The sequence below is a fragment of the Pan paniscus genome, chromosome 11 (assembly GCF_029289425.2).
Source record: "Pan paniscus chromosome 11, NHGRI_mPanPan1-v2.0_pri, whole genome shotgun sequence".
In the NCBI taxonomy this organism is placed as follows: Eukaryota; Metazoa; Chordata; class Mammalia; order Primates; family Hominidae; genus Pan; species Pan paniscus.
This window is the reverse complement of record NC_073260.2, coordinates 29248734-29272594: the sequence shown is the minus strand read 5'-3', so window position 1 is coordinate 29272594 and position 23861 is coordinate 29248734. Positions and strand designations below refer to the sequence as shown.

General features: G+C 43.6%; 1 protein-coding gene across 6 annotated transcripts in view; it reads left to right on the top strand.

Moving 5' to 3' along the window:
* Window positions 1-23861, top strand: part of PALM2AKAP2 (PALM2 and AKAP2 fusion) — a 528965-nt gene that overhangs the window by 493959 nt on the left and 11145 nt on the right. For all 6 annotated transcript variants that reach the window (XM_063594277.1, XM_034967951.4, XM_034967950.4 and 3 more), the window contains 2 exons: window positions 2535-4950; window positions 22729-22907. In XM_063594277.1, the coding sequence (XP_063450347.1) occupies window positions 2535-4950; window positions 22729-22907 (2595 nt within the window). The remainder of the gene's footprint in view (window positions 1-2534; window positions 4951-22728; window positions 22908-23861) is intronic.

Here is a 23861-nt window from a genome sequence, read left to right as displayed (position 1 = left end):
GTTTCAGGAGAGCAGTGTTTTCTAACCATATTTCAGTCCTACCAGCTTCCTACTGATTTCCCACTCCCCTCCGCCCACCCCGGCCCCCAAGCCAAAGAGGATAGAAGGAGAGCTCTGTTGTTCCCATGCAGAATATTAGCAGTGAGTCATTGGCCAAAAGAAGCCAGGGGTGAGGGTGCCATAGGTAATCTGACTCATCTTAGCAGTACCGTGAATCTCTCTTTGTTTGTCTTCTTATTTCAATAATAATTTTTCATGGAGTGGGCTAATTTTGGCCTAGGTTTACTTGAAATTGAATGGCAGCCAGTAAGTTTCAGCATTCAAATTTTGTGTAATTCTTAATGATATATGAGTAGAAGTTACTGACAATGTCTCATCCAACAAAAAGTTTAGTTAATAGTTTTAAAAGGGCTGGCCATGCAGGGTGGCTCATGCCTGTAATCCCAGCACTTTGGGAGGCCAAGGCTGGACTGCTTGAGTCCGGGAGTTTGAGACCAGCCTGGGCAACATAGCGAGACTCTATCTCTACAAAAAATTTTAAAAATTAACCAGGCATGGTGATGCCCACCTGTAGTCCTAAGGGAGACTGAGGCAGGAGGATCCCATGAGCTCAGGAGTTCAAGGTTGCAGTGAGCTATGATCACATCACTGTGCTCCAGCCTGGCAACAGAGCAAGAGCCTGTCTCTTAAAAAAAAAAAAAAAAAAAAAAAGGAAGGTGGCGGCAAAAACTACTATTTAATGATGGTCAAAAATAAAAAATAAAGATATTAGTAATTATAAATATTAATTGTGTTAAGTATCACTCTTTAACAAAGACCAGACCTAGACTGGAAGAAAATCAGAGAACGGAAGATGTTGACAAAAGAGGAACACTCATTATTTGTGCCTGTTAATGGAGAAGACATATACATTACTTGAATAATTTAAGTCTGAAAGGAAATGTGGAAAGTGAAGAGTGAAGGAAACCCCCCAGTTCATGGATAACTCGGAGAGTTTTTCAACATTCTGACAGCAGTGCAGAGCACTTACGGTGAACTCCCGTGTTTTCTTAGGTCTCGAGAACAAATCCATAATTATCCACTTTTTTGGGAAGGATTTTGAAATTAATTTCCTGAGAATCGTCCTAAGGTGGTGTTTTAATATTCTAAGCATTTAAAATTGTTGAAACCTTAGATAAATGAAAATTACACTCTCTTGCAATTTTGCATTGTCCTATGTCAATAATACCAGGCACATTATAAACTTGAGACAGGGAAACAAAGCCAACCTAGGTGTTGTAAGGTCCTTGATGGTAACTCAAATTAAGTTTATACTTTACTGGAATTCTTTGAGATAAGCCAGAGTCCTTTGATATGAAAAAGAAAATCATCTTATAATTTGAAAATTAATGTTTCTAATGCCAAATAACAAAATTACATAGGCTAGATAACTGGTAGAAAAATAAGATGGATGGGTTGGGCGTGGTGGCTCATGTCTGTAATCCCAGCACTTCGGGAGGCTGAGGCAGGCAGATTACTTGAGTACAGGAGTTCAAGACCAGCCTGGGAGACATGGAGAAACTCTGTCTCTACAAAAAAAAATATATATATATATAAATCAGCCAGGGGTGATGGCACACACCGGTAGTCCCGGGAGGTAGAGGTTGCAATGAGCCGAGATGGCACACTGCACTCCAGCCTGGGCCACAGAGCAAAACCCCATCTCAAAAAAAAAAAAAAAAAAAAAAAAAAGCCCTCAAGACAAAAAACCTCCTTCCTTAAAAAAAAAAAGAAAAAGAAAAATATGATGGGTTTTAAAACATTAAGAAGATAGGGTTTTCTTATTGAATCACAAACTGAAGATATCACATATAAAGCAGTTAAAAAACTGGAGGAGAGGTACCATTGGCCATTAGTTTTTCAAAGCAATGCTGACTTCTTAACTAAAGAGTATTATTTTGATGCAATCCCAGAAAACAGAGCTGTGCAGTCAGTGGCTTTGGTGATGGTGTTCGTAAGGCACATGGTCAATTACAGCCATTGCAGTGAGGCACTGTAGTCTGTGTGCTGCCATTAAAGGGATCTACTGTTTTCCAGTATTTTATTCCGGAAAGATTTTCCAAAAAGTTTCTTGTCTCCAGAATAACTGCATTACATCTGGCAGAGAGTCATATGTTTTAAAGATCTGTTCATACAAAAGGACCTTCTTTTTGCAATCCTATTAATAGTCGTATTGCACAGCCTGCAATCATTTGCCACAAAATACTTGGGAAGACTCTGGTACAATAATGATGTAATCTCTTCCACCTTAGTAGATAAAATTTAAAAATGGCACTAGCATGTAAACAAAATGGAATCCATAAATTAGAGAGGATTGGGCACCTGTTACTACAAGAAAATGAACATTTAAGGGATTATTAGGAAATTTCTATTCAAAAGAATTTGTCACTGTGGTTTCCATTTTCCTTCCTCTTAGTTATGAGTCAGTTTGTCAGCATTCACATCCATAAGAGGTGCAGTATTTAACCCTGACTTTTGTTTACTCTTTATTCCAGAAGCCTCCCCAGCTTTCTGAGGATGATATCTGGCTAAAAAGCGAGGGAGACAACTATAGTGCCACCCTCCTGGAGCCTGCTGCCAGCTCTCTTTCCCCAGATCACAAAAACATGGAAATTGAGGTGTCTGTTGCAGAATGTAAAAGTGTTCCTGGAATCACCTCTACCCCACATCCCATGGACCACCCCTCCGCTTTCTATTCACCCCCCCATAATGGCCTCCTTACTGATCACCACGAATCCCTGGATAATGATGTCGCCAGAGAGATCCGCTATCTAGATGAGGTGCTAGAGGCCAACTGCTGTGATTCTGCTGTGGATGGAACGTACAATGGAACATCCTCCCCAGAGCCTGGTGCAGTGGTTCTGGTGGGCGGCCTAAGCCCCCCTGTCCACGAGGCGACCCAACCAGAACCCACTGAAAGAACAGCTAGCCGGCAGGCACCTCCTCACATCGAGCTCAGTAATAGCAGCCCTGACCCCATGGCAGAGGCAGAAAGAACAAATGGCCATTCCCCCAGCCAGCCTAGAGATGCGCTGGGGGACAGCCTGCAGGCGCCTGTCAGCCCCAGCTCCACAACCAGCTCACGGTGTTCTTCCCGAGATGGAGAGTTCACTCTCACCACACTGAAAAAGGAGGCCAAGTTTGAGCTGCGTGCCTTCCATGAGGACAAGAAGCCCTCCAAGCTCTTTGAGGATGACGAGCATGAGAAAGAACAATACTGCATTAGAAAAGTGAGGCCTTCAGAAGAGATGCTGGAGCTGGAAAAGGAGAGGAGAGAACTCATCCGCAGCCAGGCCGTCAAGAAGAATCCTGGCATTGCAGCAAAATGGTGGAATCCCCCGCAGGAAAAAACCATCGAGGAGCAGCTGGACGAGGAACATCTGGAGTCGCACAAAAAGTACAAGGAGCGCAAGGAGAGAAGGGCACAGCAGGAACAGTTGCTGCTGCAGCAGCAGTTACAGCAGCAGCAGCAGCAGCAGCCCCCATCGCAGCTCTGCACAGCCCCTGCCTCTTCTCATGAACGCGCAAGCATGATTGACAAAGCAAAGGAGGACATTGTCACAGAGCAGATAGATTTCTCTGCTGCTCGCAAACAATTTCAGCTGATGGAGAATTCCAGGCAAGCGGTGGCCAAGGGCCAGAGTACACCCAGGCTGTTCTCCATCAAGCCTTTCTACAGGCCTCTGGGGTCAGTCAACTCAGACAAGCCACTGACTAATCCGAGACCAACTTCTGTCGGGGGACCTCCAGAAGACAGTGGTGCCTCAGCCGCCAAGGGACAGAAATCCCCCAGTGCCCTGGAGACCCCATCGGCAGCAGGAAGCCAGGGCAACACAGCCCCTCAGGGGAAGGAAGGGCCCTACAGCGAGCCTTCTAAACGTGGGCCCTTATCTAAACTGTGGGCTGAGGATGGAGAGTTTACGAGCGCCCGGGCCGTCCTCACCGTGGTCAAGGATGATGACCATGGGATTTTGGATCAGTTCTCAAGATCTGTCAATGTCTCCTTGACCCAAGAGGAGCTTGACTCTGGTCTGGATGAATTGTCGGTGAGGTCTCAGGATACCACAGTCCTGGAGACCCTATCCAATGATTTCAGCATGGACAACATCAGTGACAGCGGGGCATCCAATGAGACAACCAATGCCCTCCAGGAAAATTCACTGGCTGATTTTTCTCTGCCCCAGACGCCACAAACTGACAACCCCTCAGAGGGCCGAGGAGAAGGCGTCTCCAAGTCATTTAGTGATCATGGTTTCTATTCCCCTTCCTCCACGCTGGGGGACTCTCCGTCGGTTGATGATCCCTTGGAGTATCAGGCTGGCCTCCTGGTGCAGAATGCCATTCAACAAGCCATAGCCGAGCAGGTGGATAAAGCTGTGTCCAAAACCAGCAGGGATGGAGCAGAGCAACAGGGACCTGAAGCGACTGTAGAGGAAGCTGAAGCTGGGGCGTTCGGCTCAGAAAAGCCTCAGAGCATGTTTGAGCCACCTCAGGTGTCTTCTCCTGTTCAAGAGAAAAGGGATGTATTACCAAAGATTCTGCCTGCTGAAGACAGGGCGCTCAGGGAAAGGGGGCCCCCCCAGCCACTGCCAGCTGTGCAGCCCAGTGGCCCGATTAACATGGAGGAGACCAGGCCCGAAGGAAGCTATTTCAGCAAGTACTCGGAGGCAGCTGAGCTGAGAAGCACAGCCTCCCTCCTGGCCACTCAAGAATCTGACGTGATGGTTGGGCCTTTCAAGCTGAGGTCCAGGAAACAGCGGACTTTGTCCATGATTGAGGAAGAGATCCGAGCAGCTCAGGAAAGGGAAGAGGAGCTGAAGAGGCAGAGACAAGTCTTGCAGAGTACACAGAGCCCCAGGACAAAGAATGCCCCATCGCTGCCCTCCAGAACATGCTACAAAACTGCCCCAGGTAAGTGAGGTGCCTTACATGAGAGACAGATGCCACAGCAGTCTATTGTTGTTGATTCCAGCTCATGGGTTTCTATGTGGAGCCTCCTGTGTGTGTGTCTGCAATAAGTGTTGGGGGGACACTGGCATGAGAATTCCAGCATACAGGGACATGCAACAAAAGTGTCAAGAGTGTCCTCTAGAAGAACCCTGAGCTTGCATGGAGTTTGCCACTTTCCAGAGGATGCAATAGCTCCTTCTTTGTTGTTCTGCTTTGGCCTTGGTTTATTATAAGGAATTGTTCTCTTTTACTTGAAAGCCTGCCTCTTGTCTGAAGGAGAGGCTGTTTGTGGCATAGAACCAGAGTGGACCCATGTGTGGACTATGTTGGAATCAGTAGCTTGACCCTCAGTATCTAGTTAAACCCATCTGATTTGGGAGTTGTCCTCTACTAACTAACCCCTTCTGAATGCTGGTTTCCTTCCCAGCAATGATAGTCATGGCATGGCATTGCAGACTGGTCCATGCAAAATGCTTTTGTTCATCTTCCGTGTAACTGGGTTTTTCTTCTGAAGTCACCACAAAGCAACTACTTTGGAATCAGGAGTGGACGCATCTGTTCTTGTCATGTGACCCATTTGGAGAAGTTGAATTACTCTTCCCAAAGGCAGGTCTTTAATCCCTTCATATTGCCTGGGTGGTCCCTTTTTTGAATACTTTGTATAGATGGTTGATGTTAATTAGGGTGCTAATTATTATTGCTACCATATGGATAACAGTGTGACCAGTTGTTTTTATTTTCCATGTGAATGTGATGGCAATCAGGGATCCACAGATCTTCAACTATAGAAAACGCTGCTCAAAGCGTGGTCCAAGCTAGTCCAGGAATCATTTGCTACTGGTTCATTCTAAGTTCAGACATCGAGAGTAAGCATTTGAAAACTCTTATTGCAATGTGATATTGTCCTGAAATCCAAGCGTGGGATTTTTGTATTTTACAAAACTATTGCTTCATAATGGACTGGTGGGGAAAAACTGATGCTTCACCAGAGAAAATTTAAGAATCATTACCCTAAAGGATAATTGTTGACACTTATCTTGGTCCATCCATATCTTAATCTTATCTTGACACTTGGCCTCCATCAAATCTACAATGACTCAAGGTCACTCTTCTCATTAACTTTTTAAAATTGGAAAGAATCTCCAACCTAAAGAAAAGTTCCCAAGTACAGTACAAATGTCTTTCTGTTTTGAATCATTTCAGAGTAAATTGCCAACATGATGCCCCATTACCCCCAATTTTGTAGACTGCTCCCTAATGTGGGTCTCTGATGCTTTCATATGATGATTTTCAGGTTGTGCATCTTTGGTAGGAATACCACCAAATTGATGCTGTGTTCTCACTGTATCGAAACAGGTAGCACGTGGTATTAGTTTGTCCCATTATGGTGACAGGTGTCAACTCTGATCACTTAATATTGATTATGATCACTCCATTGAGGGAGTGTCTGCCAGCCTTCTGCACAGTAGTTACTTTTTTCTTTTGTAATTAATATACATTTTGTAGGGCAATACTGTGGTATTCTGCAATTTTCACCCCATTTCTTATCAAACTTCATTTATTTATGTCGGTATGATCTCATGGATTCCTATGATATTCAGTGGATTCCTGTGATAGTCAATGGATTATAATCCATTTCTTTTATTATTTTTATCCTCAACTTGTTCAGTTACAGCTCACGGGAGCCCTTTCTGGCTAACTTACATGTCCTTTGGAGATGTCCCCGTTATCCTTTGAATGCTTCCTCAATTTCTGGCATTGCAAGATATTCCAGTTTCATCTTATACTTTCCCAACCCTGAAATCAGTCGTCTCTCTGAAGAGCACTAGTTTCTGATGATGGAGAATGGTATTTAGAAACAAAGATCTGAGTGCTAGCTGTGCTCATTGTTATTGCATTGTCACTAGCCCCAGGCACTCTCAGTGGACAGAATTAGAAATTATACACATCTCTCTTGAAAACCATGAGTTTGCCCTGATGCTTTTTAATTCTTATTTAATAAAAGGTTCATTCATACTTTCTCCCTTTCCATATTTGTGACCACCTTCTTGACAACAAGATACTTAGTTTTTATTATCTGTAATATGTTTATTATTTAACTAGCCCTCCTTCCCCCACACTCCGGTATAACCAGTCTCCTGTTTTCCTCACCAAACTTGGGCTCCAACATCATTTTCCGGGTGGCCACTGCCACCACCCTTCACCAACACCCTCCTTACCTTACCTGGGCTCCAACACTACAGCAGGTACCATCTTATTCAGCCTGGCCTAGTGACTTTTGGACTGAGTTGTTTGGGAAGGAAAGGAAAGGGAGGAAGAAGAGGAAGAGTGCAGTGACTTTCTTAATATATGCCATCAAATTGGTGATAAAGTTTCAACAAATGAATAATGGGGGGGCGGGCACAAACATTCAGACCGTAGCATGAGTATTTTCAGGCTTCTCTGTCTCTATCTCTTAATCGAACCCCTCACCGTATTACCTCCAACTTTATTTCTAGCACATAAACAACCATCTAATATAAAGACATTTCAGTGCTTTCTCCTGATTCCCCCACCGGCTGTTGTCCATCAGGCTTCCCCACCAGGACCGAGGTTGCCTTAAACAAGTCAGCATCCTAAGGCTTGCCACTGGCATCCCAGCAACCCAGTATCAATCTCCCCAGTACTTCCCTCTATGCTAATGCTGATCTCTTCTCCCATATCCCACCCCCATAGGATTGATTTCTGGTCCCTACAAGGGGAGGGTAATTCATCTGTGCAAGTCTGTTCCAATCTCGATGTCATATTGAGTACAATCATGATAATGATATGCATACATGTCATTCCTTCATGTTTATCTCTAGAACATTTAAAGCAGGCACCCGGGCTTCCCAGAATTACAACATGAGTTGAAAGAAACGGAATGTAAAATACAATTTTCTTCCTGTTCACGCCTGGAAATCTTTGGAGTATTGCTTGGCTGGCCAACCTCCAAGTTCATGATCGGGGAGAAGGCTGACACATGACTCTGGGCAGCCAAACTAGACAATTCATGGCTAGGGTCAGAACTCCTGGCTTCAGTGGTTTTGTGAATGGAGGTATTACCAAGTTCCTGCGGCACATTTCATATTTCATGCCAGAAGAAGTGACTCCACTAGTTTGTTGTGTGACTCAGATTGATGATTGGATACTAGGTGATGAAAAATGTAATTTTTAACTTCTCTGGTAGAAATCATGCTGGTGCCATGCTGGAATCCTAAAACCTTAAAGCAAATAAAATCCACTGAGAGCCAGGATGTGGTAAGGAAGGAGAAATCTTCTAATTCTTTCCATACAAAAGTTATCTAGACAGAAACCCCATCCCCCAGGTGTGGAAATGCTATTTGTTTTTGCTTTTAGTGCTTTTGCTTTTAAAAGATGGACAATGAATGATAGAAGTTCTGTTTTGAAAAGGATATAGTCATTGTTAATGACCGGGTAGCTAGAAATTATCTTGTTGGTTCTTATTTTACTTTTTTTTTTTTTTGAGGCAGAGTCTTGCTCTGTCTCCCAGGCTGGAGTGCAATGGAGCAAACTCGGCTCACTGCAACCTCCACCTCCCAGGTTCAAGTGATTCTCCTGCCTCATCCTCCTGAATAGCTGGGATTACAGGTGTCCATCACCATGCCCAGCTAAATTTTTTGTTTGTTTGTTTTTTGTATTTTTAGTAGAGACAGAGTTTCATCATGTTGGCCAGGCTGGTCTCCAACTCCTGACCTCAGGTGATCCGCCCGCCTTGGCCTCCCAAAGTGCTAGGATTACAGGCATGAGCCACTGCGCCTGGCCCTTATTTGACTTTTAAAGGAAGAAGCTCCACTTATATAGAATTTGAGTGACATTTGTTTATACAGAGGTGAATAAAAATGTATAGTCCCTGCTCTCAGGGAACTTAATGGTTCAGTAAGAGAAACAACATTAAACAAATGAGGCAATTTTATGACAGAGAAGCACAGAGACCTGTAGGAGCACAAACAAGGAAGACCATATCATTTGGAGGATAAAGAAAGTCTTCCTTCCTTAGGAAATTACTGTCTAAGCTGAGAACTGAAGGGGTAAAGTTGGGCTCAGGGTGTAGGGGAGAAGGAAGGGCACCTAAGAGAGGCTCAAAAGGAATAGAGAACTTGGCACATTTGAGATATTTAAGAGTAAGTTAATGGAAGAGATTTAAAACAAAACAGAAATAGATTTGGAGCCAGACAACCAAGAGCCCTATCAATCATGTTAAGGGTTGCAGACTTTAGAGTTTACCCTATGGTCAGTGAGAAGCCAGTGAGAGTTTTTAAAGGAGTAATTATCTGAACCCAACCCCAAGCTGTCCTGCCTTCACTGTGAGTTGATGGACTAAATGTCTTCCTGTTGTAATGCATCCATTTCATAGGCTTGGATTGAGCTCTTCCTGCTTATGAGCACTTCCGAAGGCAGGCGCCATCTTGGTGAACACCCTGTATGTTATGTGAGGGGCCATGCTCCCAATAGTGTGTGCATGTGTGCCCTCTGCTGATGGCACTTAGAATTAGAGACTAAAAGGAAGAAGGCCAGGGGTGGTGGTGCATGCCTGTAATCCCAGCTCTTTTGGAGGTGGAGGCAAGAGGATTGCTTAAGTTTGAGACAAGCCTGGGCAACATAGCAAGTCCCCATCTCTTAAAAAAAAAAGAAAGAAAGAAAAATTACCTGAATGTGGTGACACATGCCTGTTGTCCCAGCTACTTGGGAAGCTGAGGCAAGAAGTTTGCTTGAGCCCAGGTGTTCAAGGCTGCAGTGAGCTATGATCAAACCATTGTACTCCAGGCTGGGCAGCAAAGTGAGACCCTGTCTCAAAAAAAAAAAAAAAAAAAAAAAGGAGAGAGAGAGAATAAAGGAAGCACCTTTGCAGGTACATGAGCCTGATTTGAAGGGATAACTCACACAGTGCTGTAAAACACCCTTGAGGAAAGAATTAGGGGGTGGGATATCCAAACATTGTATTGAAGTTGCAGTTTAAGACCTTTTCAAATGTCTTTTCATATTGGGGTTGCCAACAGTTCTCACTTTAGTATCTGTGTCTATTATTAGATATCCTGGTTTCACTTCCAAGTTCTAAGTATGCCAGAGAAACCCAGTTAGGTGATGATTTGTTTGGTTTTTTGAGAGTTTCTGTTTTCATGCCAGATGTTGAATTTATTTACTAAGTCAGATCATTCACCCCGTGAGACCTACATTATGGAGAGTGGCATAAGAGAAGGTGTAGGTTGCTATTAAGTTCCATAACTTGGGGTATTTGTTCATGTCTTCTAATTTGTGGAAAGATGTGATAGTTATAAATGTTACTTTTGTAAGATGTACAGGAAGTGTTGACTTCTGCTGCTGTCTGTTTAGATAAGATTAGACATGAGGTGATCATTACATTATTATAAAGATTCTTAACTGGGTCTCTGTTCTTTCCCCTTCATTATCTGCAAATATCACAAAGGAAAGTCTTAGGAAAAATATGTTTGCGACTGTCCACACATTCTTCATGAAGCAGAGCTTGGTGGAGTGTGCCATGCTAAATTAGAGCCACATGAGGCACAGTTTCATTTGAGGTGCCCTCATTGCTCCATGGGGGAAGTCCCTGTGTCAGCATCTGACAGAAGGATTGATGATGAGAGAGCTCTCCATCAGTAGTACACAGTGCCTCTCTTTCCTGCAAGGCAGGCACCAACTGTGCAGCTTGTAGGAGCCCTTCTGGCTGTGTGAAGCTAGCTAAAGCTTATTGTGGAGTGTCCACAGATGGTTATTGTCCACCAGCATATTTCTAGAACATTCTCTGGTTACAAAAGTCTAATCATGGTAGTTACAATTTATCAAGGCCTTAAAGCTGCATATAATACTAGTTATTTCACACTTGTCGTTTCTTATTTTCTCACTGAATCCTCCCAACAGCCCTCTAAGACACAAATTACCTCAACCCTTGAGGCCAGATATATTTCTAGATTCAGACTTTTTCTGATTTTAGAGAATTTATAAAGTATATACTATTATTTAGAAAAGTAATACAATGAACATACTATTATTTAACACAACTGGCAGGTTCTGGGTCAACACCCTGTGATCAAATTAAATTTCTACTCTAAAACTTGAGAAGAAGAATTAGTTCCATTAAGTGGGTAAAGACTAGGAGACCGTCATGTCAGCTCATGTCAGGTTTTGCTGCCAAATAAGTTATGAAAAATCTTTCTTTTCAGAGTTTTTTGGATTTGGGAATTATACATGAAGACTTGTGGACCTGTAATATTATTCTTTTTCAAAGAATTACTACTAGAGCCCAGAGAGATTAAGTTGTCCAAGGTCACTCAGCTTGAAAATGGGAGAGCCTGGTTTCAAACTCAGGCTCTCATTTGTCTCCAAAATCCATCTTCTTTCCCCTACCTTCTCCTTCCCATCTGTTGAGCCTGCTCTATGAGGTATACAGTAATAGCTTCTCTCTCCAACCTGTAGCTCAGGTTCCCTCTACCCTTTCCCAGTCTTATGCCCAGCCCCTGCATTTTCCTGGGTCCTTCCTGATCCTCCTTTTAGGAGCCACTGTAGCTCTGCAGTCCTACTTTTGCAGTGGCCTGGGTGTATAAATTTGACTCTCAGGGGCCATGAAACAGTGCTTCCCTAGTGACCCAGGATGATTCCTTTCTGCTTTCAGAACTCAATTCCAATGCCCCAAATTACAGTAGGCAAAAGCGCTCGGGCTGTCCAAAGATCTGAGCAGATAGCCAAGGGACTAACTTAGTCCACATCAGCCATCTAGCCTAGCTGCTCTTGTGAGTTGTTTTTGAAAGTTTATTTCCCAGGAAGAAGCTCTGCCATTTACTCCAGAAACAGGTTCATTCCTTGAAAACTTCGAAAGAACTGGGTACTCAAGCAAGGAAGAAATTTTTAAATTTGAGGATGAGCAGGGATAAGTGTTCATTATTCTGTTAACTAAACATGAACACTTTTGGTGTACTAGGGTCAAAGTCAACTAAGTTAGTTGACTACTGGTGATCATTGAGCACCATGACTACATACTGTTCTCCTTGCCTTTTAAAAATTGATCTTTCTGCCTTGGCCCAGAACTTCCCTGTGTTCTCTTTATCTAAATCCAGCAAGTATGTTTTCTTGAAAAATGCATGCCATTTGGAAAGGAATTGGTAAGAAAAGACTATGTTGAAGCTGTGTTTGGCAAGGGGTGAAGGTGTGCAATGAAATCAGGACTTTTCAAAGTATAGAATTCCACATTCTCTTTAGATATTACCCTTAAAGGCTTGGAAAAGGCAACTGCCATGGTTAAACCTGCCTGTCAGCCTCACTCTTTTTTTTTTTTTTTGAGATGGAGTCTCGTTCTGTCGCCCAGTCTGGAGTGCAGTGGCGCTATCTCGGCTCACTGCAAGCTCTGCCTCCCGGGTTCACACCATTCTCCTGCCTCAGCCTCCCGAGTAGCTGGGACTACAGGTGCCCACCACCGCGTCCAGCTAATTTTTTGTATTTTTAGTAGAGATGGGGTTTCACCGTGTTAGCCAGGATGGTCTCAATCTCCTGACCTTGTGATCCGCCCGCCTCGGCCTCCCAAAGTGCTGGGATTACAGGCGTGAGCCACTGCGTGCAGCCCAGCCTCACTCTTGAGATCCTATGGGCCCAGAAGTCTTTATTCTGTGACAAGCCTGCAGTCACAGCTTCTGGGCAGCAGAACTTTGGAAAAAGCAGAACGTTCCCCACCAGCTGAATTCCCTGGTGCAAGCAGGTTCTGCTGTTCCTGCTGATCGTGCTGGGTCTTCAGATAGATCCGTGTGTCTGGGTTGGCTCCTGCTGGTGCTGGGCCACCATGTGATGTCCTCATTGCCTACTTCTGCATGGCCTCTCCATGCTGCAAGTTAGTTAGGGGAGCATCTTATGAGGAATCAGACTCAGCCATGCACAAAAACAGATGCATAGTTTTCAGGTGACAAAGAGGAGGTGAATCAAAGAACCTAATTCTTGCAAGTTCCTTGGTAAGAAATAGGAACTAATCAAAACCAGGCTTGGGAGCAGGATGTCCTCTGTGACTGCTGGGGTTCAGGGCAGAATATGACTGTGTCTTTTACCAGCCATAGTTACTTGCTGTGTACTTCCCTAAGGAGACTGGCATTTCAGATCTATTTGATCTTTGTGTGCTACGTACTTATGGGGTGGAAGGCTAGGAGGTGAGGTGGGGCAGGGAGAGAGTGTATGGGACAGACAATTAGAGCACCAAAGAATATATGTGTAGTTCTTGTAACGAGATTTTCTTTCTCATGGCCTTGAAGGTAAACTTAAAAGGGTTCCCAAAATGTGTGTGTATCTAACTCATAAGTATTACCAGTCTCTCTTTTATTTCCCATTACTCAAGTATAAATTTATGTGCGAGGTGGCTCATGCCTGTAATCCCAGCACTTTGGGAGGCTGAGGTCAGTGGATCACTTGAGGTCAGGAGTTCGAGACCAGCCTGGTCAACACAGTGAAACCCCATGTCTACCAAAAATATAAAAATAAGCCAGGTGTGGTGTCACATGCCTATAATCCCAGCTACTCGGGAGGCTGAGGCAGGAGAATCGCCTGAACCTGGGAGGCGGAGGTTGTAGTGAGCTACAATCCCTACTGCACTCCAACCTGGGCAACAAAGCAAGACTCTGTCTCAAAAAAAAAAAAAAAAAAAAAAAAAAAAAAAAATCATGTGTGATGGTCAAGGAGAATACAAGCTAAAATATGACGGTCACTTCTCTGGATTCATATCTCAAGCTTCATTCCTGACTACCACTTGCTAGCTTTGTGACCAACTTACTTCACCTCTGTAAACCTCAGTAAAATAGGAATAAAGTTATACCAACCTCATAAAAAAGGTTGAGACAGGGCCTGGTACATAAAAAGCTCCCAGTAAGAGTTATTATTGTTGTTGTCATTACAACATTACAACATTACAGTTGCTCTTTTGTTTTAAGAAAAAGCCTAGAGGCTGATCGCTTGAGACCAGAAGTTCAAGACCAACCTGGGCAATATAGTGAGACCCTGTTTCTACGGGGGAAAAAAAATAGCTGAATTTAGTGGTGTGTACTTGTAGTCCTAGCTACTCAGGAGGCGAGGTGGGAGGATTGCTTGAGCTTGAGTTCAACACTGCTGTGAGCTATGGTCATGCCACTGAACTCCAGTCTGAGTGACAAAGCAAGACCCTGTCTCTAAAAAGAAAGAAAAGGCCAGAAAGCCTTAGTAGAATTATTTATGAGTTGCTCTTTTGCAGCAGTTGTGAGCCTGAAATAAATAACAGAACACACATGATAAAATTGCTTTCTATTCCTAGCTGGGATTTTTTTCAGTTACTTCCTTAGAATTAACATTTCTCTTAGAAACTTGAGGTCAGGAATAATGAGTTTTCAGTAGTCCACTATGATTCGAAAAACTAAAGAGTAAAAAAGTCCATCATTAAATGTACTGAGTGAATAAAATTACATGTATTACCATAAAAATGTTTTTCTTTTGGGGGGAGGTAATCGTCACACAGCCAAGCCCACCATGCTAGTAGAAATGTATTTGAAGAGAGGATCTTAGTGGAGAATTACTATTCACCATAATTTTCATTCTTACTGTTTTAATTAACTTTTTTCCTTTTTGGCCTTAAACTCTGCTTGCCCTGTAAGAGCAGAGCTCTTTCTTTCCTTCTAGAGTTTTCATCATCTTCCAGTTGTGTTCATAGGTATAAACCCAATATCAGCAACTCATCCAACAACCTGACTTACCTTTAAGCAATAATATTTGACAGTTTCTCAGACTTGTTTGCCAAGCAGTGGTATTTCTCATTTCTGAGCTAGGTTTATAATCTGAAGATTCATATCATCACATTCTCCCACCCCTGGGGCCTTCAAAAGAGGAGATGAAAGAAGAAGGGACCAGCTCTTGGTGTGCGGGTCACAGCTGGAACCGCACAAGTCCGTGCACTCTGGGGCTGACAAGCAGGATGTTCCCTTGTACTGAGAGGAAACGAAATTGAAAATGCAAGTCTGAGCTCATTTCTTTCTGGTGACTTGTGGGTCGCTTCAGATGTTTGCAACCTTATCCCAATGCTGTGTGAAGAAAGGAGGTCATTGAAGGAGGCCCTGGCTTAGGCGTGTCCTCTGGTGGGTGATTTTGTTCGGTTCAGTTTGGTTTTTAAATACGAGTGGGTGAAGGCTTTTTCTTTTATTTTGAGAAATGTGGAAACAAAGGCTCTTTGATTTAAGACCTCAGACTTCATGCATAGAGTAATAATCACCCAAATCATAATATCTGACCAAAATTTTCAGAACTTTTGGAATCCCCATTCCTGGCTTTTTAAAAGTTAGACCTGAAATCCAGAAGGAAGATTTGGACAGTCAGGGATGACAACAGCTGTATTCTGAGCGCATGCAGCCCTTTCTCGGGTTCTTTGGGTGGGAGGAATTGCAGATTCTTTTCTCTGCCTCCTGTCAGCACGGCCCGCCACAGATGCCCAAGGGAAATCCATCCGGCCTGGAAAATCCAGAAGCACAGCCAAGGCATGGCTTGCTTTCTCTGGACCACAGAGTGGTATAACTATTTATGATAAATAAACAGGAAACACCAATTTATGCTTTCCCACTCATGATGGGACTAAACTAGCTAGTTTGGAGTGAAACTCTTTGGGCTTCCTTGCTCCTTAGTCTACCTTGCAATGCTACAGTCTTGTGAGCACCACCATTGCAGAGATGAACAGTTTTTTTCCTTCTGAGCTCCTCTGGGTATGCACCGCCTGGGATGATGGAAGAGCTTGTGGATCTGCCTAGTCCATAAAGGTTAAAGCAAGCAGGTTTACCTGCTTTTCTCAGCATGGGCTAATAATATTTACAAGAAAACTTTTCTGGTTTGTTTTATATTTTAAAATTAATTTGTGCTGATTGTAGCAAAAAATGTAAAAAGAATCAAAAGTGATTCATAATCCTACTCCCCCAGGAATAACCACCTTTCTAGATTTTCTCCACGCCCATAGGTTCATGGAAGCCAATATTGGGTTGATACTTGCATTCGTTTCTATTGCTGCTATGACAAATTACCACAAATATAGTAGCTTAAAAAATATGCATTTAGCCAGGCACAGTGGCTCATGCCTGTAATGCCAGCACTTTGGGAAGCTGAGGCTAGAGAATCTCTTGAGCCCAGGAGTTCAAGCCCTGGGCAACATAGTGAGACCTTGTCTCTAATAATAATAATTTTTAAAAATACACATGCATTATCTTACAGCTTTAGAAGGCAGAAGTCTGAAATTCATCTGCTATGGATGACTATCTGACCAAAATAATTTTCAGAACTTTTGGAATCCCCATTCTTGGCTTTTTAAAAGTTAGACCTGAAATCCAGAAGGAGGATTGAGACCAGCCTGGTCTCAATTGAGACCCCTGTCCCGCAAATTCATATACTGAAGTCTTAACCCTCAGTGTGGTGGTGTTTGGAGGTGGGCCCTTTGGGATATAATTAGGTTTACATGAAGTCACAGAGTGGAGCCCTCATGACAGGATCAATGCCCTTGTAAGAAGAGATATCAGACAGCTTCTCTCCCCACCACGTGTGGACACAGCAAGAGGGCAGCTGTCTGCAATCCAGGGAGAGAGCCTTCAGCAGAAACCGACCATTCTGGCACCTCGATCTTGGACTTCCAGACTCTAAAATTGTGAGAAAATAAGTGCGTGTTGTTCAAACCATCCAGTCTATGGTAATTTATGGCAGCTCAAACAAACCTAAGACTGGGCTAAAATCAAGGTGTCAGTGGGTAGTGTTCCTCCTAGTGGCTCTGGGGAAGAGTTCACTTTCTTCCCTCTTTTGTTCTGTATGCTGCCTACATTCCTTGGCTCATGGCCCCTTCCTCCATCTTCAAGGCCAGCAGCGCAGCATCTTCAGATCTCTCTCTCTCTCTCGCTGACCCTCCTAGTTCCCTCCTACAATTACATCAGACCCAACTGGATATTTCAGGATAGCTTTCCCATCACAAGTACCTAAACTTAATCACAACTGCAAAGTTCTTTTTACCTGTAAAGCAACGTATTACAGGTTGTGGGGATTAGGACTTGGACATTGTTGGTGAGGCCATTGTACTGCCCACCACAGGAGGCAACATATAGTGTTCATCTTATGCTGATTGAGTGTCTGCCATGTGCCATGCACTTTTGCTTTCTTTCACACAGTTAAGAAGTGGTGAACTAGGATTTGAACCCAGGCAGTCTGGCTCTCCCGCCTGCACTCTTGAACTCCTGCAATGTATCTACTTCTGCAGTCTGCTTTTTCTCTTAATATAGTTTGAATATTTTCTCATGACCTTAACCATTCCTCTAAGTTTGAGAGTCTGAAACATCATTTATAATGGCTAACTAATACTTCATTGCCTAAATGAGCCATAGCTAACTTAACCATTCTTCAATAGGAAGATATCTTGGTGTAGTTAAAAAAAACACAGTGCTGAACGTTCTTGCACATGAGCTGTGTGCCCATACTTAATTATTAAATGAACTTGGGCCAGAAAAGTTCCCTGGAAGCTGGTTAACTACTGTACATTAGACAACAGTATTTCCTAAACTGTTTTTCTTTTTTTTTCCCCTTCTGTATTCATTTACTTACTTTAAAATTTTTTTCCCCTTCTGTATTCATTTACTTACTTTAAAATGAGGTCTCACTATGTTAACCAGGCTGGTCTCAAACTCCTGAGCTCAAGTGATCCTCTGACCTCAGCCTCCCGAAGTGCTGGGATTACAGGCATGAGCCTCTGCACCTGGCTTTTTTTCTTGAGGCACTTAATAGATTCTATGAAGTGAGGTTTTCTGGTTAACTAAACTTAAGAAATGCTGCACTCCCATTCCTGAATTAGAGCTTCACAATCATATTAGCACTAAAACCAGAAGTCCTCTGGTAAACAAATCCCTCTCTCCCTCCTTGTTTTCTTTAACCCAGAGTTTCCCAAGCTTAATTTGACCAAAGATTTTTTTCTTTGAGGCATCAAGTACTATCCTACAAAGCTAAGGTCACAGGACACAATGTTAGAAACACATCTTTGGAGTCAACCAAGTGAAGCCACTTACCCTCAAACTCCTTCAAAGGCTTAAGTCTAAAATTACTCCAGATGGAATAGTTTGAATATGATCACGTTTATGAAATAAACTCAAACGTTTCCTATCCTCCACTCAGAATTTCAGTCTAACATTGTTGTAGTGGTTCCTTATGTTCCTTATAGAGGTCACATTGTACCTGTTCCCTGCTCTGTAAATGTCAGGACTGGCCATCAGCCAAGACCAATACAGACCTGCCCTGAGGTCTACATGGCACTGTGTGTTCATGTTGTTGTTTAAGGATAGTGACTGATGTCCTTCAAGAGAGCCGTTCTGGCCGGGCACAGTGGCTCATGCCTGTAATCCCAGCACTTTGGGTGGCTGAGACAGACTGATCACTTGAGGTCAGGAGTTCGAGACCAGCCTGGCCAACATGGTAAAACCCTGTCTGTAGTAAAAATACAAAAATTAGCCAGGCATAGTGGTGGGTGCCTGTAATCCCAGCTACTAAGGAGGCTGAGGCAGGAGAATCGCTTGAACCTGGGAGGCAGAGGTTGCAATGAACCCAGATCACTGCACTCCAGCCTTGGTGACAGAGCAAGACTCCATTTCAAAAAAATGAAAGAAAAAAAAGTGTTCTATAGAGTGTTCAGTGCAGGTGAGGAACTGGATGGCAGGATGTTCTCATTGAAAATGGGGCAGATTTCAGGCATCACAAGCTATTGAATCATTACAGGTGAATAAACCAATAGCAGAGCAAAGTTTGAGGGAGTAAGCAAAGCTGGACCTGGGGTTACTGGGGAAGTTCTGGGTGAGATGCACACTGGATCAGTGAAAAAGAAGCACCAAAGATAACCATCATGGTTTGGGGAGTCTAATGGGGCATGTCCTCTTGGCCAAGGGACTTCAAGGGGCCTTATGGGGTCATGAAAAAGAATGTGATTGAGCTCCCAGGCCTGTAGCACAGACTATTTGCATCACATTCATGTAATGATCTTCGAGACCCAAACAGTGGTGCTGTCTGCAGTGTCCACTATTGGGGGAAGAGCATCCGGAGTGCTGTCACCGTCCTAATGGAGAGGACCTCTGGCTGCAAACTCTGGACCTCTGAGGAAGTTGTCAGGTGTGGAACAGGTTTCTCTCCAGCCTTTTGGCAGCCTGTGTGATTCCTAAGATGGCACCCAGAATTCTGGTGCCTGGTTTGAACCATACTTGGGGAGGATCATCAGAGATCACAGGGCCCAGCAGAGGAGCCTGGCTGAGCTAGCTTCCCTTGATACTGACCAGAATGATGGCCGGAAGTCTGGGGATGAGGCATAGTGTCTTCTCTCTCTGGGGACCTGTGATAGCCTCTCCTAAGGGGGTAGATAGAACCAGAACATGGGCTCAGTTATCCAAAGCGACCATTCTCAGCCCTCTTGTCCCTGGAAGCCCCTGCTCCAGAACTGCTAAGCCAGCCTTTCTTTCCTGCTACTTCTCTGGCCTCTAGTGGCTAGAACTGGAAAAACTTGCTCAAGGGATGAAATCATCCATAAGCAGGAAATGTCTTTGATGTTAAATGGCTGACCACTTCTCTATAGTAATCCTTCACCCTCTTTACAACATTCTTTCTGCATACATCCCATCATTTAATTCAGCCATCATCAACACTGGGTTTGGGCTCCAGACTGTGACTGTTACTGTCTCATGTAACTTGGGCTGGAGTTGGCGTCTGAGCCTCTGTGGTCATGACATCCAGGTGTCACGACATCCACCCTAACTACATTCCAGGGTTGTTGCAAGGCTCAAATGACATGAAGCCTACAAAAGAAGTGATATATAAATCCGCTTGTTACTCCAAAGCCATTGAGTCTGTGATTCTGTAAGCCTAAAATGTTTTAATTCATATATTTTGGTGAAGGCATTTAAGCCCTTTCCTCTGATTCTCTATGGGAGATTCTGTCCCAATCCATAAGCATTTACTTGTGGTTGTTACATATATTTCATAATGGACTTACTGATTACTCAACAAACATGAATTGCCTACCTCGTGCCATGTACCACAGCTACTGCTGGGATCTGGCAATGATCAGACAGGCAAGGCTCTAACCTAATGGAGTTTGCATTCAAATGAATTAAGGGGATTCATAGACAGGTGAAACATACTCCCCTGTCCTCAGGATGACATTATAGCTTAATTGAGAAGACAAAAGCTTCAATAGCCAGATAAGATTTAAGTCAGTATGTGAAAATGGGCTTCACAGAAATATAAACAGGAGTTCCACTGTGCTGTGTGTGAAAGGGAGAAGCTAGAAGCAATGAATATAGGCTGTGCTTTCTAGGTGTTTAACGCTGGAAGAGTGGCTGGTGGGAAGTGATCTGGATACTTGAGAGGTCAACTGGAAAATGATGAAAATTAACCTGGTAATTGGTGTCTATTTCTGGTCCCAGAAGAGATGCAAAAATTTTATGCAGAATATGCATGAAATTGTTCGTCTCACCCTATAGTCACATTATTCTTTGAGATTCCAATTAAGTGGTAGCTAGAATCATTAGATGCTTTCTGTTCTGAATATTAACCTTATAAATATTAACTTTGTCCTCATAATAACTATCTGAGGGTAGGTACCCTTATCATCATACCCATTTTACAGATGAGGAAACTAAGATATCAAAAGAGTAAGTAACTTGCCCAAAGTGATTTGGCTGCCAAGTCATGGATTCAAGCCCAAACCGGCTGGCTCCAGAGCTTACACGCTCACCACTGTGCTATATTGTTTCTTAAGCCTTCAATTAAAAAGTCAATCGGAATTTTCAGAGATACATACTAAGTGTGCAGAAGTGAGGTGACCTGAGGTCTGGGATTAGTTTAAAATAATTCAGCAAGTCTAAGGAAGGAAGGAAGAGCCAATTATGCTAAAATCTTGATAAATGTTTACTCTGGGTGATGTTTATGATGTTTATAGGGGTCATTATAGCATTCCCTAATTTCCGTAATAAAAAATAGAAACCGTTTCTAGTGAACTTGGAGATTTTGAAATACTTATTATTGTACTGTCAATATCAAAAGACTTTTCAGTTATCTGGGTAATTTAGATCAAAGCAACAAATTTCACTGTTATTAATGTAATGTGGCCATGAAATGGAGTGCCCTTTTCTGTATATTAAAACCTATTTTCCACCTAATCCCCAAGTGTAACAGCTAAATACCTTTAAAAAAATCAAGAAGGGTGTATCCTGCCAAACATATTTGATAGAATAGCAAAACGTTTGAGTTAGAAGAGACCACAAAGACAACTTCTTCCAAAATTCCCATTTAACCGCTATGGCAGTTAAAGCTAGGAGAATTTAAGTGATCAGCCCACGATTGAAGTGGGAATATGAAACGATGATCTATAGTCAGTCACGTAGCCAAGTACTGGAAGAGCAGGAGTTAAAAACCTGGGTTTCCTGGACTCCAGGCCTTTGTATCTCTCATCAGAAGGAGGTTGTGCCAGTAAAGGGCTAAGCAGCCCATATGGAAACGTGGACACCAGGCTTCACTTGTGATTCCTGCTACATCAGGCAGTTGCCAAGTTAGAAGCCTGGGATGTAAGATGAAGAAAGGTGAGTCCCCTTCGGCTTGGAACTGAAAGAGGTCAAATGGCCCTTTCCCCTCCCAAACGGGGCCATGCAAGCCCCATTTATCTTGTGTGTTTTCTCCACATTCCTTGTTCACAGGTTTTAGCCGCGTCAACCACAAAGGGCATAATTGGAAAAATCATAATTGTTGTACTTGAAGATACTTCTCAGAAGTGCATTTGGGGCTCTGTGTCAATAAACCCACCCCGTGAAGGGCCAGAAGCCAGGGCCAGGCATTTCTTGGGAGGGAGGGATGGAAATGGTCTTGGTGAGGGTGCGTAGAGTCACCACACCACCGTTGAATTAATCACTGACCTCATCTCTCCATCCTGAGGATTCTTGGAGGACATTGCAAGAGCTAAAATCTCCTCATGCCCAAGGCTGGTGTGCACCTTTTCCATTGCCTTTGTTGGTGTACACTTCTTAAGGTCTGGGGGGCCTCAAACCCCAATGTTTCAGGACCCCAGCAGGTGAGGTAAATGAATAAAGCTGGCCAGTGTAAGACCGGGGCGAACTGAGAAGAACAAACTTCATCCTTATTCAAAGGTTTTATAACACTGGGCTGTCTGCACAAAAAGCCTGGGCAGGTCAGCAGACAACTGACTTCCTCTGCTATAGAGGATAGACCCTGGTGAGGAAAGCAGGAGGCCTGGGTACCATCACTGGCTCCCTATTACTTGAGTACAGCCTTCCCTTGGCAGAGCCTCAAGCGCTTTCATCTGTTAAGAAGTGGGTCTGTGAGTCTCCAAGGTGCCACCACCTCTGACAGTCTAATTCTGTTATCTGTGATAGAATACATATCTCAAAACAACTGGAGCCACTGTCGGTCTGTCCAACATATATTTGCAAAATGCGTGCTGGGCCTGTTTGATCTAACTGACTTTTTGGAACTTGGTGTCCTTGAGATCATTGGATGGGTTTGTGCATTAACCTTAAGTGCTTTGATCCCTGTAATATAATAAAATGGCCTACACTTAACCATCATTCTGGTACCACTCTCTGTGTCAGAGGTTGTTGCTCTTTTATTTGCCAGTTTTCTTTCTAAAAGCAGTCATGAGCAGACAAGCTTAGAAAGGGTATTCTCTTCGTGTTGTTTCAGGGAAAATAGAGAAAGTCAAACCTCCTCCATCCCCCACCACTGAAGGCCCCAGCTTGCAGCCTGACTTAGTCCCTGAAGAGGCTGCCGGAACCCAGCGGCCCAAGAATCTGATGCAGACCCTCATGGAAGACTATGAGACACACAAATCTAAAAGGCGCGAGAGAATGGATGATAGTAGTGTAAGTTTTTCCTCCTTTCCTCTTTCACTTCTCTGAGCGCGGCCATCGGTGTGGCGTGTGGCATTCCAGTTCAGGCACAAATGTGTATGTCGTTGTCTGGTCAGCATTAGGGTTCCAGTATCAGTTTTCAAATATGTGGTTTCACATGCCTGGAACTGGGTTTGGGTTTTTGCTTGTTTCAAAAAAAAAATGTTGATCTTGCAGGGAGCTGGTCTTTTGCTGCCAAGTATAGCTGGAGTCGACCAGCAAGGCTAGTGCATAAGATGTTTGGTGCATAGAAAGACAGCATGCAAGGGCCATGCAGGGAGAAGGTTGCAAGTGCCCTGAAATCATCCCTAAGCACCTGGGAGCTGATTTCTACCATTGCCCAGTAGAGATTTTATTTCTCTAGAAAAGGATGAAGATGCTGTTCCTTCAAAGCCGACCCTCTAGGCAATCCCTAACAATGTTACAGTGCTTAAAAGACTGAGTGTGTTTGGGGCTGTTAACAAGCCCATGTGCATAGCTTGACAGCAAAGAGCCAGTGAAAATGACAGTTGAAAACCACATGGCTACTCTGCTACACCCAAGCCCTCGGAACTTTGCACATAACGTTCAAATTAACTGTGAAGGAAGTCACATGCTCTGTGGTTTCTTTCTCCGGTTAGAGACATAGGAACTGTTGCTCTACACAGTCCCAGGAGCCTGGAGATCAGCCTCAGGGTTCATGCCAACCTCCTGTGGGTCTTCTGGCACCAGTCTCTTAGCACATATTGAAGTCATCACCTCCTCCCCTGACTGCACTTAAGTCACAAATAGCTTGGGTTGGTTGAGGATCCTACTGAGTTTACCTGAGACAGTCCTGGCTTATGCCTGTTGTGGTGTTGTGGTTATTAATATCCCCTTCAACTCTTTTGTTGTTATTGTTGTTGTTGAGACAGGGTCTGTCTCTGTCACCCAGGCTGGAATGCATTG